Source organism: Protopterus annectens, chromosome 7.part0 (genome assembly GCF_019279795.1).
Source record: "Protopterus annectens isolate FY-2018-M chromosome 7.part0, PAN1.0, whole genome shotgun sequence".
Lineage (NCBI taxonomy): Eukaryota > Metazoa > Chordata > Ceratodontiformes > Protopteridae > Protopterus > Protopterus annectens.
This window is the reverse complement of record NC_056739.1, coordinates 1963678262-1963699552: the sequence shown is the minus strand read 5'-3', so window position 1 is coordinate 1963699552 and position 21291 is coordinate 1963678262. Positions and strand designations below refer to the sequence as shown.

At 37.4% G+C, this 21291-nt stretch overlaps 1 protein-coding gene across 1 annotated transcript in view; it reads left to right on the top strand.

Annotated features, from left to right (window-relative positions):
• The first annotated feature begins 4056 nt into the window (after positions 1-4056).
• The window catches only part of IGF1R (insulin like growth factor 1 receptor), a 1987642-nt gene continuing 1970407 nt past the window's right edge, over positions 4057-21291 (top strand). Inside the window, exon 1 of the mRNA XM_044078384.1 lies at positions 4057-5232. Within this exon, the coding sequence (XP_043934319.1) occupies positions 5100-5232 (133 nt within the window). The 5' untranslated portion in view covers positions 4057-5099. The remainder of the gene's footprint in view (positions 5233-21291) is intronic.

Here is a 21291-nt window from a genome sequence, read left to right as displayed (position 1 = left end):
TTGAACTACATAGAATTGTAAATCATAATGGTTACCTGGAGAATGGCAAGGAAGGACTACACCATCCATCTGAATTTCTTCACCACCATAAGCAACTAGTTTTGTGTTCCTTGTTAAGTGGAGGATCTCACCAGCTTTTACTTTTGCATAAGCTTTTGCTGATATGATATTACATTTGGAGCCAGTGTCTAGTTTAAGCTCTACTGGCTTTGCATTAGTTTGCAAAGTGCAAAATATTTCACTCTTTGCTAACAAATAAGAGTCCACTGTATCAATGATCATGTCGACCATGGAAACACCATTGACATAAAAAGTCTCAGCACTGCCATCAGGGTCTGTTACAGTCTCAGTCTGATCTACTGTTCTCAGCGGATAAATTTTATCATGAGTCAGTGTCGATCTGCAGAACTTTTTGAAATGATTCGACTTTTTACAGTTATAACACTGCTGACCATAGGCTAAACACTTCTCTTGCTTAGGTTCATGATCGTCCCCACAATTGTGACAATTAATAATGGCAGGTGATATGGCACAGCTCTTTGAGTTACACTTATACGGCCGTATTATCTTAGTTTCTCGTCACACACTGTCAACATTCGCAGCAGCAGATCTAGCAAGCATGCTAGTATGTTTTTCTCTAATTTCATGTATCTGACAAATTTCAGTTGCTTTGCTTAATGTTAATTCACTGTCACAAAGTAGAATTTTTTTTACTGTATCATTAGTAATGCAACACACAAGGCAGTCTTTTATTAAATCATTTTGTAAATCTCCAAACTTACATCTTCACTTTATTTCTTATGTCGGTAACATACGCTTCAATAGTTTCACCAGGCTTCTGATTTCTAGTAATGAATTTATGTCGGTTACACAGTTCTCTAAATTTACTTTTTAAGCATTCTGGATCTTCGCACGTTTCTGCTTGAGCAATGATGCGGCGGTTCCCCCTCCCTGCATAAACAGCAGGTGCGTATATAAAGGAGCATTCTCACTCAATGGCATCCGAGACTGTTAAACTGAGAAGTATAAATGCTCATGTGCATGCGTCTTTATCTGAATGTGCAGCTGCTATGAAAATATTATATTCCTATGCAAACATATGCCAATTTTCTGCAATATTATCATCAAACACTAGTGGTTTGGGTCTACAAAAGCCTTCTATCATGCTGACAATGAAAATGCAATTAAGTTTTGCAGTCAGTCACTCAAGGCACTGAGATGAGACTAAGTTTCAATAACTTCACTTCTGAAGACTTGTGACTACTTTGGAATACTTCTGACACCATGTAGAATGACCAGTGGAGACACAGACTGTGAGGTAACAGCGGTTTATTCTACAGCCAACATCAATTTTGCTGCATGCACATTCATGACTCGCAGATAACTGAACTTGCTTAACACCGCCCTCCCTACATGCTTCCTGAACTACAGTAGCTGTCAAGGTACAATCAATCACTGTTCTACATTCATCATCAGAAAACAAGGTAGAAAATTGGGTAACAGTTTTCTTCTCTTTATCAGGATATTTGCCATTTTCTTGTCACCCCACCAGAATGCAACTACAAAAATCAGGACTGTCCTGTGGAAAGAGAGACAGAGAGTAAGCTTAACTGTGGATAATTTAGAAGTATTAGAAAGATAACTTCAAAGAAGAGCAGTGAATGATAGTAACAACCTTCACAAAAGCTACTATGTCAAAAAGTGAATAGTTTCAAAAACAGGGACAGACATAAAGCTATGTTTAGCAGAAATGGAGGGTAAGAAATATGTGGCCGGAGAAAAAGGACGTGTAGCTTATCTGATAAATAATGAACAGACTACCTGGAGAACATGGTCCTAACTGGGTGCCATAATCTATGTTTCCATGATTTATGAAAACATTAAAAAGGAACTTATGGAAAAAGCTCTGGGGTGTAACAAGCTTGAACAAAAAAACATAAACGGCTCTAAAAGTAAATCAAATTGTGTGTTTAAATGAAAAACAAACAGAACCACTGCAGCTTTTTAAAATATATGAAGTTGAAGAAAATGACAGAGGAAGATTTCTAAAGAATGCAGACAATATTCTAGGAATCTTAAATTATTACATTAAGATAACAGTCACTACAACAGGGCTGGAGCATCTCTACATCCTGTGAATCAGACAAAAACAAAAAAGAAGAAGCAAAGAGCCTAGGAACACTTTTCAATAAAAGTACTTATGTAAATTGATCGGAACAAGACACATAAATGAGAAAAATGAAGAATGTTGCTGTCAAGTGATTTATTTTTTTTTTTTGAAGAATGACATAGCAGCTGCCAGGAAATTGAGCTTGAGCTGAATTATACCTTTCATCAATATGTACATATATATCTATGAGAATGTGCATATACTGTGACTGGGTAATGTCTATGAAATTGTTTGACATATGCACTGCTGCCCAGATATATTTCAGTTACAGGTTTCTTTTCTTTCTTTTTCTTTTGTTTTGAGGGGGTAAAACCAGAAACAACAGTAGAAATTAGAAATGCTGATGCAACAAATCACATTGATAAGGCTGAACATCTTATTAAGATGTTGAATTTATGTTTAGAACTTTATTGATGTGCCTTTCAAAAGACTGTGCTACTGGAGACTAAAAGGAGTACCGTTATATAATTTCTGGACTTTCAGCTGCACCACAGCTATCATACTGGTTTCTTCTCTGATGGGGCACCTGGAGAGGGTACAATCGTTGATAGATGCAGAGAATGGATTGGCTAGCCAGTAGCACTGAGAGCCTGATGATGAACTGTGACAGTGGTTGAAAGTTTTGGGAAGGGGAGGACTTCACAGTGGCAAACATGGAAGGGACTTCTAGGTGGGAGTGATATATGTATGTGTAGACAGACAGACATGCATATAGTTATCTATCTATATGTACCACAAGATATATCCATATAGATGTTTTTGTATGCATATATATATATATATATATATATATATATATATATGTATATGTATATATACACACACACACACACACACACATACTCAAAAATGTGGACACCTCAATGTGTGTGATACTATTAGTTACTAATCTAATTATACTATAATTCATTTTTATGGAAATAAATATTGACAGCAAACATCTGCTTACTGGGTGACTGGGAGCCCTAGGGGTTTATTTGCTTATTTATTTATTCAAATATGTTAACCAGGTTAAAGCATTAATCACAAATGACCAATTTCAGTCTCTGCCTAGGAAAGCATTAAACTTTGGAAATTTCACAGATAAACTGCAAGAAGTAAAGTATATATAATTATACAATTATTGAGAATGTGCAGGATTTATATACAGTAGCAGAGATACCATACGTATATGCCCCCCATCCAGACAGCATGCCATTTTCCTGCAGTCCTAGTTTCTTTGAGAATAAACGCAATAATAAAGACGCACGTTTTGGGATCATTTGTATTTTTTTATAATGCTGAGCGCATTGTGGTTTCACGTAAGGTCATCTATATACAGAGTTAGCGTGTAACTTTTAAGACGAACATGTATAGCAAAGACACTTATTTTCGCCACGTTTATTTGTCTTGATTCGTTGTGTGTAATTATACTGATGGGCATTTATCGTTTACAAACCTTGTTTATCTGCTCCTGTAGTATTGCATCTAATGTAAAGGATCTTATTTTGACCAGTTTGGTTATTGCTTGTTACAGTTTTAATGCCAATGCACTCTACGCCACCACTCCACGCACAAACATTTAGAGTGCCTCGTTAAATTCTTACTAGTTAACAAACAACTAAATAATAACTGGGCTGTCGTCTAGTAAACCCTGCTAATTCAGTGGTTAGATAAGACAGGTGGCTGGTACTTCTGTTTGAACACTGGGTATCTTTGTCTAACCTAATGTTCATTTAAATAAAGAAATGGTATACAGTTGTCCACTCCTTCATTGCTTTACCAACTCTATTTAAACTGTTAGTGGTAGGTACACACTGTTTTTAACATTTTAAGCTAAACACAGAAAGTTAAGTTGTCTCAGTGAAGAAAAGCTTGCGAATACTCCAAGTTCTAGACCGCCGAATCCTCTCCTTAGTTTCCTTGCCACCCAGTAGAAGAAGAGAGTGTGTGCTTATGCGTGTGTGTTTGAGAGTGTGTGTCAGTGAGTGAAGCAGAGGGCTGTTGTTTACAGCAAAGACTTCGCCGTGAGAAGGAACGCGGCGCGAGCGAGGCACTGCAAGGATCTGTGTCTGCACTGCCACGGTTGGGGGGAAACGAAAACAAATCAGGGAGAAAAAAAAAAACAATACACTACGCGTATACCTAAACAGAAAAAAAATAACGTTCCGGCAACGCTTACTGGATTATTCTGTGTGGATGGTTGACGTTTACTATTGGGAGTAGGGACGGGCAAAAATTCCATCCGAAAGGAAGCAATACAGATTCCAACGAAATGATAAAGTGAATGGGCATGCGAAGCCTAAGAAAATGGTGACCAGATCTGTTTTTGTGTCCTACGTTTCTGAAGGAACTTGGCAAACACTACTGTGAGGTGGAACGAACGACGCACGACAGAGCTATACCCACCGAGTGAAGCTTTTCATTCATTTTGTTTCACATTTATTCAAAATCGGGCCTGCCTGCTACTTGCAGCTTGGATTTTTTTGTGGGTCAGCTGAACCTCGCAAGCGTACTTACGTAGGATCTAAGGGGGTCGCCGCTGAGTATTTTTATAAATCGGAATTTGTTTATTTATTTTGTGGTGTTTGAAAAATGGAGGTTGAGGATGCAGACTGTATGTCTAGGTGTGTTTCGTGCTTTCCGTTTGTTTCCACACTGTATCACCGGCAGGGCTGAAGAATTTGTTATCTTGCTGAATAATTTAGCAGCTGCAAAAACACACAATTACAACGCTACGTTTGTAACACAATTCGAAAACAACCAAGAAACTGCAAAAACACTTTGAGCGCCCCCTCCTTCATTAAAACGAAGTTTTACTTTTACAGCCGTTACTCTAACGTTTTGCTTTTTGGATGCTTTTGCTTTAACCTTTTATTCTTCCTTTTGGTGTGAGCATCGTCTTGTCCTGGATATTAATTTTGGAGAGTTTAGTTTTAAATCTTCGTGTATGTTGCGGGCGCTTATTGGAGTAATGAGGCTCTCGACAGAAAGAGGGTACCTACCCTGCACTGTGGTCTGGGTTTGTGTACTCTTGTGTTTATTCCCACTGGTTATATTCGTTCCTTGTGTACGTGGAGAAAGTAAGTTACCTTAACAAAAATATTGGAAATTATAATGTATTGCATGCAGTTGTGATATCTTGATAAGCTAGAACTCTTCACACATTTTATTATAAGGCTATAATGAGTAGGAATGATATCTGCGTATTATTGTTTTAATGAAGGGGTGGTATGATGCTATTTTAATAAAAGAATTAAAATATTTTTTTTTGCTGCATAGTTTCATAATTCAAGGCTGTGGTTGTATCCTTTTTTTTATATGTAGATGCTTTTACGCCATGTATTTGCTTACATTCGAGTGGTCTGCTGACTAACTCTTTATGCAGTAAGGGTAGGAACTCCGAGATTTATTTATTTACCGGCGGATTTTTTTGCACATTTCCCCCAAACGTTTTCATTCTCCTTTTAGCAGTGTTATCCCTTATTTTGGCTGGCCCTTTACATGCATACCCAGTGAGTTTGTAGTGCGCGGGTCTCGGAACCGTCAGGATCTACTGCTACAGTGATAGCGTTTTTCTACGATGCTGCAGTATTACCTGTTCGATCCCGCAGAATCCCATCACCGCGGTCGCGTCACATTTCTTGGGTGGCGAACACACACTGCGTTTATTATTGTTATTTTTTTTATCTTTAATTATGTTATTAATATTTTTTTATGGTTCAGAGGTGACCCAGCGGTTCACAATAACGTATAATTGCTTTTCCCAGCTTTCACGTTTTGCCGTTTTACATTCCCTTAAGAAAGTGGTGTGTAAAAGTTTTAAGTACTTGCACACTTCTACGTTTTTATGTGAAAATAAAGCTGGCATTAGCGTAACGGGTGTGTGTGTGACACATTTCTGTGCCCCAACACGTACGTTTGTCAAGGTACTGTTTTCGTTTGTTCGAAATGTGTTAAAATATATTAACAGGCTAATAGCTTATTGCAAAAATTTAAATATGTCCAGCAAGTAGTGTTACTCGTAATAATAAAACACCCACCCACCTTTTGATTTTGGTAAATTGGATCAAGTGCAGAATTTGGACTTGGTTAAGCCCAATACAAAATATAACTGTTTTAGGTCCAAAGTGGCTTGCTGAGAGAATGGGGTTTGTAATCATGAGTTTGCACAAGTGACTAGGGTGAGGTACCTGTAGTAAGTACCTAATTAATGTAAACGCAACACAAGTTACTACATGTTTACAAGATTTGAAACTTTTTTTCCTTTTTAGTTCAAGGAATTACTTCATACAGTACATTTTAGAGTTAAAAAAAACTCAGGTGCGTTCTTCATTTTCCAGAGGCTAACCAAAAACACTGCATGCAGTGCACTTAAAACGAGTAATGCCAGTAAAAGACCAGTTGCATTTTAGGTTGGCAGAAATGCTTGAAAGGCCATGATTAGAAGGCCAGTTTTTGAAGGGAGTAGTTGTATATAAAAAGTTTATAGTCATTATTTTAAATGCATAACTTTTTTGATGGAAAGCTTTGAGTTGTTGTAGTCTCTTGGTACTTTTTAATATTAAAGTTAATGTACTCATTAGGAAACTGAAGTGGAAAGGGATGTTTTGTGGCTAATTTAAATACTGAAGCTAGAACAACAGCTACTTAATACTTTAAATAAGTACAAGCCTTTAACAATGTAAGGAAACCATCACAGAGATGGATGTTGACAACACTTTTTTTCTGGCAAAGACTGTTCTTGCATCCTCATCAGGACAATTTTGTATTTTGAAGATTTCAACTACTTTTATGTAATTGTTTATCTGGACTCTGCGTGTGTAGATAATTTTGTGCTTTTTGTTTTTAGTTTTTAAATCCGGGTAAATGTGTCAGAATGTTAATTTCGCTAGATTATTATCTGATGGAGTTTGGATTTTTTTACTAGAAAGTGTCAAAATGTTAATTTAGGTAGATTGCTATCTGATGGAGTTATTTGGATTTTTTTTTTGTAATACTGTACATGTAATGTTTTCTGATTTTTATCAACTTGTTTATCAGAAGTTAATGAAGCAGTGGCATTGTAGTTCACATTTATCGAAATTGAGTGTAACACATTATGGTTTGGATTTTTTTTTCCTCTGGAGGTTTTTAACCCTTCAGCAGCACTAAAGTTTGGACATACTGTTTGAAATTAATTCTTTGTTGCCAGTCTTTAAAATTTTTACTAAGGAGACACTTTTCATTGAAGTGGTGATAGTGTCTTTTTCCTTCCTTTCAATGTGTTGAAAGTTACAGTATGTTGATTGCTGGATCTAAAGAGCTGTTATTTAAAAGCAAACAGCAAAGTCAAATAAACCTGTGTGGTGTGCCCTTTATAGTTAGATGAGACTGAATAGTTAATTTAGCTTTTATAACAAGAGTCTTAAATGGCTTGTTAGAAGAGTAAACTTTATGGAGTACAAGTACTATTTTGTTAGTTAAAAGTAAATGCTGCAGATATCACTGTGAGCCAGGATAATTGTTAGTTGTCGTTTTGTATTAAAGAATTGATTTCACTGGATGCCAATTTTTTTTCTACTGCTTGATTCCAGTGCATTGTGGCTTTTGTTAATATAGTTTATAATGGCAAAGGGAGTAGTACAACTGAATTCTTATTCTTAATTTACATGTTATTTCTTGCTGTTTCAGTAAGCAGGTGGGTTTTCTTGGATTGCTCCATGAGGTATAGATAATATGAGCCAAGGTGTCTGTGTTGCACCTCACTTAGGTGTTTCTGTTGACGGTAGTTGCTGCAGGAAAAATGTCATTTATTGTGTAAAGTAAAGCAGACCATACGTATTCATTTAAGAATTTTAGTGTACACAGTTAAACTGGAAAGGCTTGGCTGTTGCCTGCAATCTGATGCAAATGCCAAGATTTTAGACTGCTGTTAAGTTATGACCATAGCTTGCAGTCATAGTTAAACGGTTCAACATGGATTCTTAGGTGAGTGCTAGGTGTGTGTGTGTGTGTGTGTGTGTGTGTGTGTATGTGAGAGAGAACTGGGTCACTTGGGGCCTTCTACCTATGATGGGAGTGTCAATGAAACTAATTCTGTTACCCCCCCCACTTCTTTTTTTCCCCTTATTTTTAAGGATTCAGAAATATTGTTCATTTTAAAGGTAGTAATCATAAGAGGATGCTGTGAATCGGCAACAGTTTTAGTAACTGTAAGAGGACTGAATTAGCACTCGTTTCGGTAACTGGTCTTACTGTAGAAAAGTTGTTGTTGTTGTTACTGTGTAAGTTAAGTACTGGCATTAGTTAACTGTTTAGAAGAGCTTTCCCCACCCACACCTCACCACCACCCCACAACCAAAACAAGTCCTACTTTAAGAAGGCAGCCTGAGAACAATAACTGTTCACTTCTTTATCTTAGTCTGTTGTATATGCCTCTGTTGATTTGTTGTTTGAAAGGAGCAGTACATCTCAAGTTTCTTAACTTTTGAAATAACTTGCATCAAAATAAGGACCTGTTGCTTCGTTTTTCTTACTAAATGTATGTTTATAAATGTTAATTTTAAGCAAAATAAATTTAGTATCCTTTTTCTTAGTGTACTTTTTAGTTGTGGAGATAGAAGTGTGTGTTAGTTTATTTTCATCTTTAAAGGTTACAAATATTGCCGTCATGTTTGTGGAGATTGAAAGTACATTTAAATATATGTAGCACATATGCTGGTATTTTCATTTCTGTAAACGTGGTAAACAGAATTGTTTTTCCTCCTTGTTTGTATCCCAAGCAAAACATCTGTCTTGCCACGATTGTGCATAAGTTAAGATAGTACAGCCATTAGTCATTTTTCCTATGCCTGTTCTAATTTTATTAGAAATTGTCAGTTTTTCATTTGGAAGCCTTGCTGTATTTTGATAGTTTTAACTTTTGGAATAAATAACATTGCTCATGTTAACCCATAAAACTTTTTTTTGTTTCTATATTACTTGACCTTATTTATTCCTTAACAGTAGACAACAGTACCACAAACAAAGCAAGTTATGGGACAGGTCATTGCTTTCTAAAATTCAAAATGATGCTACAACTTCAGATGTGCAATTACAGTTGAACTGAAACAGAAAATGTAGCTGTAAAACATGTTACTTTTTAAAACTGCAGTATGTACGTGTTTTTTATCATGTAGTAGTGTCATTATGTGTGTGTCAGTTCTGCATCTGATCTCCATAAAGTTCTGATTTTTCTCCAAAGTTTTAACTGGTGTTATTAGTAAAGAAATAGTGTAATGCATTAGTATAGCTGCCATTTAGTGTTTTATAATTATTTCCTACCAAATTTACTTGCTAAATATGTTAATCTAATTTGTTTAATGTGATGGTGTTATCACAAGGGTTTCACTACAGATGATTTAATTCAGTACAATGCTGTTTTTTGTACATTTTGATCTTGCCCACAAGACAGTTCGTTCTGTGATTGGGATAGGGATTTACAGTGTTATTTTACCAGAAATATCTGTTTACAACATTTACTTGTGAATTAATGTATATTACAGCTGAATTTTTAATCCTTTTTCTTGGAAATCTAGAAAAAAAGTTTTCTTTCCAGGCAGGTGAACAGGTAACAGTAGTGTAACTTAATAGTTAACAGGAATCTTGGAACAGTCATTTATTAATTGTATTTATTTTTTAACTTTGCAGGGAATGTTAGATGTTTAAAAATGTAAAAAAGTAAAATAATTACTGTGCAAGTAGTTGGTTTTTCACTGTCAGTTGTTGAAAGTCAAATTTTGCCTTTTCTTATGTTGAGGATGCTGGTTCATATTTGATGAATATATTATTTTGCCCCAGGGAGATGGATGCATTGCTTCCTCGTCTCTTGATGTAAGGTTTAGTTGCTACCACCATGTGTCTTTTGCCTTATGAATGGATATGTAACTATGAGCTTTTTACTGGGTCTTTATCCTGTAGTATGTTTGCTGGTAGCGGTGCAGGAACAAATGAGACGTGCAAAGATGACTGTGTGTGTGTGTTGGGCAGAGGCATTAATGTGCTTGTGTAGTATTGATAGAGGTGGAATTAATCTTTTATGTAAGCACTCTTGTCTGCCTTACCATTCTTCCATCACTTCCTTTTTTATGACCTGTATTACCACTAACCGCTTTAGGAAATACAAAAAATATAAAGTACCCAACATATAACACAAAAGAAATATCAGTTTATTTAAATTTGCTGGTTAAATGTTTCTGCCACCCTGTAGCTAACAAACTGTATCAAACTAGTTCCTTCTACTACCCAAGAAATCACCCTCCAAGCTTCATTATCCTTGTATACTCAGTCTGGTTTGGCATAATGGTTAAGATATTTATTTTATAGACACCTGGTATATGGTTTGATTCTTACATTGGGTACAGGGCAAGTTACCAGTGAACTTTGAACAGGGTTCAGCTGTGAGACATCAAGTGCCAGCATTTGTGCAGCTGGGCTAGCCACTCGGTGGTGTGAACTTTGGCTTGAGACGATTATTACCAAAGCAACCGTCCTTAGTGTACCTGAATGTGTGGTGTTTCTTACATCTGTTATGTACATCAGTCTACCCACAACCCCTTTTTCCCATTTTTACACATGGGGTAGGGGTGTTAGTGACAGTCATCTGTAGGCAAGCTTATTCCATTTATTTTACCAAGTGTTTTGACTAGGCTTTTTAGTTGTTAAGACTGATGACTGCTGCAAGTTTAGTCTGCCTTAAATATGTAACCAAAAAGGTACTAGAAAATTTCTGATGTAAGAAAACAAAATATGTATCTGTGTGTGTCTATATATATATATATATATATATATATATATATATATATATATATATATATATAAATAAAATGTATAATGCAGCCACATTTTTTTGCTAAAAACAAAGATGCGCAATCAGTTGTAAATGTGTTACGCATAAACTGCCTTTATGTAGACTTTTGGAATTTACTTTGTTTATTAACACTTGCTTGTATTCATTCTTGTGTCAGTTCAGCTGGGTCATCACTGCAGAGGGATACTTTCTGACCACCTACTTGGTTATTAAATTAAGTAAAACTTTACCATTCCTTCTACTAGCATTTTAGACCATCTTTGTATTGTTATGAAATATTACTTTCGTGATTTATTTGTGAATCAATTCCCCTCCTTTTCCCTCTTTCTCTTTCATCTGTACTGTTACTACTATACACCTGCCCAGTAGGTACAACACTTCCGTATTGCACCTGTTTTCTGATTCATTTGTGTTTGCACACCAAGTGTTGGTTAGTAGACATATTTGTTTTGCATTTGCTTTTGGCATCTTGCTGCTGTAATTTCCCTGGAAAACAAGCCAAAGTTCCTTTTGTCAGCATTTGATACACAATTCATATTACTTAGTTTCTTTGATTCTGGTATATTTTACTTTCTGTAAAATCAGTTGTCTTTAAGTTTTTGACAGTTATATGATCAGCTTTAAAGTCTATTGTACTATGAAGAATAAAGTTCTAAGTGCATTTAGTAATTACTCAACATAGGACATGTTTTTCTGTCCTTTTAATGATTTTTGGGAATTTACCCTTTGCCTTTTTTAGGCAGTGAATGTATTTCTTGTGTCAAGGTCTCCATGTGGCAGTGGCATAAGAGTGTTATGGCACTGCCACTTATTTTGTTTGATTGTTTAGTGATTTCATATGACTTTGCTGTCGGAATTGCAAGAGATTACATGTGTTATTGTTTTAAGGATCTTTATTGTAGCTTAATTACAGTGTTGCTTGAAGTCCACATCCTGTCAGTGTTGCTGCATTTTTTAATGGCAAGTGTTCTTTTAAACTACATTGTTACATCAGCTCCATGGCAGAAGGATAAAACAGCCCTGACTTTGGTCAGGTAGCCAGATTTTGATTTGTAAGTGTGTATAATGGCGGAACTGGCTGTGAGGATGATGGGAGTGAGTTGCTACAACTGTCTTGTCTGTTCCTAGGTTATAAGGTTACTGCTTGGCCTTGCTGTTGAATGAGCTGTTGGAGAACAGGAGTGATGGCAGGCTTCTGTCAGGTCTGTGTGCGGGCCCTACAAAGAAGTGAGTTTCAGTGGAGCTGGGTCATATGAGTAGAAACACACAGCTGGCACAGGTATTCTGGGCCCTGCTGTGTCACTGTGCATGCTGCCCAGTCACAAAAGAATAGGTAAAGAAAAAATTAGGTCATGCAAAAAAAATCTCTGAAGATCTGAGGATGATGAAACACTGGAGCTGTGTACTGTTGTTTTCTGACCTGGCAACAGGAAGATCAAATACAACTCGGGTAGGGATAAAATGCATGGATACAGATAGCTTCAGAGACGATGGAGTTGCAATGACCCTCATCTCAGTTCGGGTTCAAAGGAACCTCTGCAGCAGAGAATCCAAATCCACTTCAAAGTTGCTACAGTAGGACTTAAAAGGATTTAGTGGAAAAGGTGGACACAAGTCTGGAAACTGGTTTTCTCTACTCTTTTGGAGAGAGTTCAGTGGTAATTGGCAAAGATTCTGGAATATATTTTGGGGTTCAGACCAGTGTGTCTTTGTGTCTAAGCACTACTGGCACTGAAGCGGCTGCCTGCTGTTTCTTCAGTTCCACATCTTTCTGCTTCGAAAGGTTTCCCCTCTCGACTTTTTGATTTTTAACGACTCTGAACCTAGCAGGAGAAGGCCTTAAGAATCAACTTGTTTCTCTATTGGATAGCACTCTGGGTCTGAAGGCAACAGACATCGCAATTTGATTTAAGGTATGCCACACTAAACAGAACACTCCTAAATTGTGGTGATCCTAGAGGTGGGATTTATTTGTCCATAATGACAAAATGTTTTAAAGCTGGTCTTCTTCCCTATTCGAAGAGGCAAAAACACACACACTATAGAAAGTTGCACACGTCTAACTTTAAACGTTATCGCTATTTAAATATCCACAAATATTAACAATGCTATAATGCTAACTCTGAGTCTTTAATACTAATTTTACAATAATGCCTGCTAACGGCCTGGCCCCGCGGTTAGCATTGTCACCTCACAGCAAGCGGTCCTCCGGTTCGATTCTCTGCTGGGGTATTTTCTGTGCGGAGTCTGCATGTCCTTCCTGCAGTCACGTGGGTTTCATTCAGGTGGTCCAGTTTTCTCCCATATTCCAAAGACATGCAGTAGGTGGATTAGACATTTTAAATTGGCCGTGAGTATGTGTGTGCGTGAGTTGAGTGGTATGAATGAAGTCCGTGGTAGGGCTAGCCACCCGGCGGTGTAAAACCTTGGCTCAAGATGATTGTCATTGCTGAAGTGACACCCCGATCCCATTGCAAAATGGTTTGAGGATGGATGGAGTTCGTCCAGTGTATCTAAAAACCTAACATGGTTTTCTGGGAGCACAGAGGTGGGTCCTTTAACATGCTGTTATCTGATAATTGGCCCTATTTGGTGTGATTTGGATCTCAACTAGTTCAATTTCTGTGTCTCTCTCTGAATTTGTCTCAAAGTAGTGTGTATGTGTGTGTGTCAGGGACCACATCACTTCAGATATGTGTTTGAGCTAAACTTTCCTAAAATGGAGGTGAGACTGGGTAGTTTAATTCATTGTCCTCCTGGCTCATTATATGCTTCTTCCTTTTTGTCTGTTAAACCATTTGTCTCTCTCCTTTCCTATCCTGCTTTCTCATAGCAACACTGTGCTTCTTGCTTTATGTAACTGTTTAGGTAAAGAACTCATTTAGTGTTTCTGCTTGATCTTTTGTCTTTTCCAACACCACACCCACCACCATCCTTCCTGCGCAGCAGTTTAAGTATCTTTGAAGAAATATATACAAAGTAGTAGTACTAACTACCACCGTCAGAAAGGAAAATATGAGATGTTTTCTTAATTGAGTAGGTAAGATTGATCCTATGAACATTTTTCACCTACAATCCTAGCTAAAGTCAGGTGGAACAGGTGTATACAAAATAGTTTTACAAAAATGTTTTTAGTTGACACAGTTATAGACATTTTATGAGCAAGTTAGGTCCTTGATTCAAGCAGAGTGATAGTTAAAAATATTGAAAAGTACACGCATTGTTCATATATAGAGTTGAATAGTGCTACAGCGATCCTTTGACTGTTTGTAAGTGGCTTGTCTGTCATGGAGCATATTGTTATAATGATAGTATAAATCAGCCAGTCAGCAGCTAAGACCACTGATTGGTTAATTTTGACTAACTTGTAAGAAGACATGGCTTACACTGGTAGATGAATTCAATAGGAAAAAAAATACAGAACAGTTTACTTGTGCACTTATTTTAGGAAGCATTAAGATGCTCCATCCGCTAATGACAAACTTTCATAAACTTCATTGGAAATTAAGTGCTTTCGTTCTGCATTTAAGGAACTTCTTCAGAACTAACCAGTCATTCTTTGTACCCATTTAAATAGTACAAAAAACTGTCATATGGTACACAATCGACCAATAAAATGATGACAAAATAATTCTAAGTCGTGAATTCAGGCAGATCAAGCAATCAGTCAAAGTTTAAACTGTATGAGAAGAAGTTTAACAACCCTACTAGAAAATGAATGTAAATATAAATATAGTATTCACATAATAAATAATGAATCCACAAAGTGAATTTAAAAATAGCTGTATATAAAAATGACTTCATAGTGCAGTAAATCTGGTATTCCTTACCCACTCCTTTGGAGTAGTGGTAGTTGCTGTGACTGGAGTGGATAGGGTCCTGGGTTTGAGACCTGGCAGGGATGTGCATTTCAGAATGTTACCTCCTTTACTCAGCTAACAGATATTGCCAACATACTGGCCAACAGATTCAGTGGCAACTTTACCCCTGTCCGCCCCCAAAAGGACCAATCACAGTACCGGAAGATTGCCAGGCACCCAGCATTACTGCAGCACAGGTTAAAGCTGCATTGTCCAAGGCCAAGAATACAGCTTCCATGTGATCTGGTAATATCCCTGTCTGTGTTGTACATGAACTACAAAGCGAACTGGCACCACATCTGTGTGCCCTGTTCAATCATAGCCTCACCTCAGGCTTTGTCCTTACCAAATGGCGCACTGCTACAGTTATCTCTCTCCATAAAGGTGGGGGGGCGACTACAGACCCTGGGAATTATCGCCCCATTAGCCTGACAAGTCTGATATGTAAAGCTATGGAGCACATTATCATGGACCTAATTAACAAAGATATAGGATATCTCCGAACTCTAGTCCCCATGCAATTTGGCTTTGTGAAAGGGAGATAATGCCTGCTCAACCTGGTTGACTTCTTTGAGTTAGTCACCAGGGCTGTGTATAAAGGTAAGGCAGTGCATACAGCCTACCTTGATCTGGCCAAGGCCTTTGATACCATTTCTCAGGAATTATTGATAAACTCTCCAAACAAGGCATCAACTCGTATATCACTAGGTGGGTTGCAAGTTGGCTCCTTGAACACACACTATGAAAGTAGTGGACTCCAAGTCGGACTGCCAACCAGTCATGAGTAGAGTCCCACAGGGATCGGTCCTGAGTCCTCTCCTGTTCGGCATCTACTTCTTAGAAGTCCAGGCCAACACAAAGGGACTCTGGCTGACCAAGTTCGCAGATGATTGCAAGCTGGGCGCCATTATTAACTCAACAAGTGATGCAGACATCCTACAGAAAGGCCTCACCGAGACCAATGACTGGTGTTGAAACCTTGGTGTTAAGCTTAATGCCTAAAAATGTGTCTTCATCCCCTTTGGTAAAAACTCCGTTCCCACTAATTACCACATTGATGGGAGCTCACTGAACACGTTGTAAGAGGTCGGCAACTTTTCCTTCGACCACCACATTGCCACTGTGGTCAGAAAGTCCTATGTGGCACATCTCATTACCAAGGGTTTTGCACCCAGGAAGAAAGAGGTCATCTACTTTTCTCTCATTAGACCAATCATCAAGTGTAATGCCCTGTTTGGCATGTACCTCACTAGACACCTGCAACAGCTGAGGAGGCCACAGAAGTACCTCACAAAGAGGATCCCAGGGACAGGTTCCTCACCCAGAGACTGCCCGTGCTTTGGAATAGACTTCCCATACATGTCAAGCAGAGCACCTCACTGTCCCTCTTCAAGAGAAATCTTGATGAGTGGATGGATAATAGAAAGTTCACCCTGGGGATCACTCCAGTGGCTCTACTTGATAGAGGCACTGGGAACTAATATTGGGCGGCATGATGCCAGGGCACTTCTATGAGCTAGGCTTATAAAGGCTCCAGGGCCATTAGCCTAGCACACACCTATGAACCATTGTAATGTTTTAATTTTAAAACTGGACTAATCGAGCAACGTTCATTTAAACCTGGGGGACTACAGGCATTTAATCTTAATTGCTATTTTAACTCTGGTTTCTTTAGGTGTTCTTTCATTTAAAAAAAAATAAATACTCTCATCTTGTATGACTTTATCTATAACCACAAATTCAAACTTATGGCAAGTATTAACTTTAATGTGTCTACTTTACTTTAATGCATTAGTTAATTTGCCTTTTTTAATTTCTAGTAGATATTGGTGTATCCGATCTTTCAAATTTCTCACCGTTTTTACCCATGTAAAACGCTCGGCAAAGGATGCATTTAACAATATAAACCACTTGTGTAGAAGTTAGCAGATAACTTTTTTTTGAAAGAACACCTAGAGGAAACGGAGTTAAAATAGCAATTAAGGTTAAATTCCTATAGTCCCCCAGGTTTAAATGAATGTTGCTCGATTTAGTCCAATTTTAAAACTAAAACATTACAATGGGTAAGGGATACTGGATTTATTGCACTATTAAGTCATTTTTATATACATCTATTTTTAGATTCACTTTGCAGATTCATTAATCATGTGAATCCTATATTTATAATTTTTATATTTACATTCAATTTGTAGTAGGATTTTTAAACTTATTCTCATACAGTTTAAACTTTGACTGATCGATCTGCCTGAATTTACGATTGTTTAGAATTATTTATTTTGTGTACATTTTATTGGTAGATTGTGTATTACTAAATGCAATCTTGGGTATTGACTAGTACCTCTATGGTATTAGATTGGGTTGAAACAGCTAGGCTTAAAATGACGACCTGGTCGATAGCCTAGTAATCCCCTGTGAAAAACTGATAGTTTTTGTACTATTTAAATGGGTACAAAGAATGAATGGTTAGTTTTGATGAAGTTCCTAAAGTAATGCGGCACAAAAGCACTTAATTTCAAATAAAGTTTATGGGAGTTGCTGTTAATGGGTGGCACATCGTTTTTGTGGTTACTTGGTTGGTCCATTGTTTTTTTGGATCATTACAAAAACATTTTATGAACAATAATTTTGCAGTCTTCAAAAATAATAAAAAATCTAAGTTTAAATAATAAAAAATCTTAAGTTTAATTATACCAAATTAGACGTAAAGTGATAGCATTGGTTAGCATAGATACAGGTTGTATGACAATCATTTGATATGTAAAGACATTTTAGCCAGTTTACAGAAATTAAAGATAAGTTAGTACAATACAAACAGGACTTGAAATATGAAGTAAAAAAAAAAACAATTTATGGCAAATTTAGATAGGTGAAAGAAATTGTATGTTAGGAAGTGTAAGGTATGAAGGGTCTGTATTACATCATCTAATGGGCTGTTCATCAAATGCCCTTTCATCGACACATAATCGAAATACCAAAACCCCGAACGGCCATATAAGCAAATTATTTTCCCCCAAGGGGAAAAATCAGTTGGCCAACACAAAAAAAAAAATTTGCAGACCCTATGAAGTTGGGGCTTCCTCCCCCACACACACCTTCTAACTAAATATACTAACTCAGAGATCGCATTACAGTGGAGGAAGGGGCCAATCCAGGATGGCGGCCTAGCAATTTTTTCCCCTGGGGAAAAAATTTGCTTATGTGGCCATTCGGGATTTTGGCATTTTGATTTATGTGTTGATGAAAGGGTGTTCGATGAACAGTCCCTTCAATGTAATATAGACCCAGGTATGAATAAGTGTTTGTTCATGTTTAGGGATATAGTTTCTCCTGGGGTTGAGCAAGAGCAGAGCTAGATTATGGCTAGGAAGTCTTTCAGAATTGACTGAAAGGAGGGTGTTGACCTCATGGATGTAGGTAAGGAATGCCAGGCCTTAGAAGTACAGTATGAGCACAGACCATGCCCACCAGATTTGATAGGTTTGTGAACAGAGAGCAGTTTTTGGTTATTTGATCGTAAGGCCTACATGGGAATGTAGATGTATAGAGTGGTGTTTAGTGCTGGACAAGCAGATGTATACTGGATAATTTTAAAGGTGGTAAGAAGCGGTGTATGTTGATCTAACCAATATAGGCTTTTGGGGTATTTATTTATTCACATTGTTCAAGTTTTATTTTCTGTGATGCCTGGAGGTTGAGGATGGTAGCGCCATAAAGTAGTGCGACGATAAGGTAAGTGGTGGAAAGTGCAGTTGTAGTTCTGTTGATGAGAGTTTTTGGCTTTATAAAGTATCCCTAGTTTTTTTTTTTTTTTACAGTTTTGTATATGTATGTCTTTTTAATATCATCATCCCTAATAATTTGCTGTGCAGAGTGACTTCAACGGTTGTGTTAAGACTGATGATTTAAAAACATTTTGTTTTTTATGAGAGTGGGATTGTGTGGTAATTTTTGGGTTGAACATGAGTTTCGAGTTACAAAGCCATGTTTCAATGGTTATTAAAGCTTCCTGAGTCAAGTTTTGGAGATGTGCTGTGCAAGAGTGTGGAGCCATCTGTGTATTGTATTAGGGAGGCTAGTTGTTTGGATGTGTGGAAGTTGTTGGTAAGAATGTTAGAGGAGAGGACAAATTATACTCTTTTCACACCGGTGGTGACTTGAGAGGTGTGAAGAGAGGGTGGAGTGCCATTTTACTGACTGATAACCTATTGGACAAGTAGCTTTTGAACCATAGAAGGGTGGGCTGAGGTAGACCTAGTGAGGACATTTGAAATAGAAGATTGCTGTGACAGACTACGTTAATGGCTTTAGACAAGTCTAGAAACGAGGAGGCTATTTTGCCATTATCTCTAGTTTTGTAGAGGAATACGGTCTGATTTTTTTTTTCAGAGAGAGGAAACCTGGGATTCTTGGATTGACTTGTTTATAAGGATTGAGACAAAATTGGCAATACTTTTGGCTGCTATTTTAAGGTACTCACTTGGAAGGTTATCAACTGAAGTAGAGCATGGTTTAAGTAGTTTTATATAGGATGTGGTGACATGACTGTTGTGCAGGGTTTGGATTAGATGTTGGGGGATTCTTGGTTAGGGATACTGCACTATCTTTAAAATTCTACTGCAGTTTCAAATGGTGAGTTAATGGGTGGGGGTTAGGGTTGAATGATTGGCTGGAATATAAGGTTTCTTTAATGGCTGACCAGAATGTTTTAGGGCTGTGGTTACTGTTGTTCTGAATGTTGTAACGTAATATATAGTTTTCTTTGTGTTTGTTTGCTTTTTATTGTGGTTGCAGAGAGTTCTGAAATTTTTAACATCTTTCTTAAATAATGTCCAGTTTCTCAAGTTGTATGAACTTGAGGACACAATATGCTTTTCTCTTATGACAGACCTCAGATATTTTTAAAATAGAAGTGTGTTCAGTTGAGTATCCCTTAGGAAGAGGGGATGGAAAACACTTAACCCTTTAAAGTGTCACTCTGAGGACAGCTGGCAAGTTAAATGTGAGCAGGCTACCACTCGGCCAGATGCATTCCAGATGTGTCAGCAGATTCAGGCCCAGTACTCCCAACTGTGATAATTGTGGCTGGTGCTGCTTCTCCACTAAGACCATTAATGTGTGTGGAAAAAAAATGGATAACATTATTTGCTGTTTTGGTGCCTTTGAACCTCACTTTTACTGGCCTGGCTCTCAGTATGCCATGTCAGTGCTGGGCGTCTCCCAGCTATTCTCCTATCCCCCAGCTCCTCAGACCCTATTCTAGTATTGCTGGGGCCGGTCATGGATCATAAGGGTATCCTGGTGGCCCGGCTCATCTGTACTTCTGGGGGGGTGTTTATGCCCTGACCACTTTCCTGTCCCCATACGCTCATTGATTGTTTACAAAATATGGTGGAATTATTATTTGACTAAGTAATTCCACGTGAAATATGTATACATTGTGCCCTACAGATTAATAAGGCTTACTTATCAAAAAGGTTGTCCAAGTTGTAATAGTAGTGATCAGTGTTGGGAGTGAAGTTTGTATAGTAGAAACCGACTTGGGCTTGTTGACAACTGGGCTTTGCCCATGTGGTCTAACTTCAGCTTGATAGGTAAGTAACTACACAACCCAGACCACCACCATGACTTGGTAAATAACTACACAACCTAGACCACCCCATTAATTAAATTGCTTAACTGACTTTTTTTCCTCCGTCATTTTTCAACCTGTTCAGAATGCACTTCTTTTTATGTTGGTAAAACCAGTAGAATGTAAAAGGAACATATTTTACAGCATATGGGTGATGTATGGAGAAATGTGCAAAGAAGAGCAGTAGCTCAACACATTAATGAATTTCCACAGCATGATTTTAAATTTATGGTTTTGGATTTTTATACTCCTGCACCTAGAGGTGATGATGTAAAGAATGCCACAGAAGTTAAAGAAACCCACTGGATAGCTGGTTTGAGGGCTGATGTTTCACCAGGCTTAAATAGGTTTTAAAGGTATAAAAACATTTTAAAGGCTAGAAAATGTTAATTGGTTAAAGGTTTTAACTAATGTAATTGGTTTTTCAAGTATATTTATATGCAGACTGTTTTTATATTTTTTGTATTGATCTGATGGAGGCATCTCCAAAAGTGCTCATCTGTTTACTGCTTATTGTTTGTTAAATATATGTAATTAGATTTACCGTCAACTGATAAGTACTCCACTCTGAAATTTCAAAATAATTAAATGTTGTCCAAGCTGGCAAGAACGGATAATTGCAGGAAAAAGCCAAAAAACAATGAATATTCCGATTATCAATAAAATTGCTCTTTATTCACAGCCGATAGCATCATCAGATCTTGTAGTGTCTCAGCCCAAAACTAAATCTTTGTATATACAAGTTTAAAAATCGCATGCCCAATCAGACCTTAAAATCAATTGACTCCCTTAAAGATGTATGGCTTTTATAGTGAATGTCATA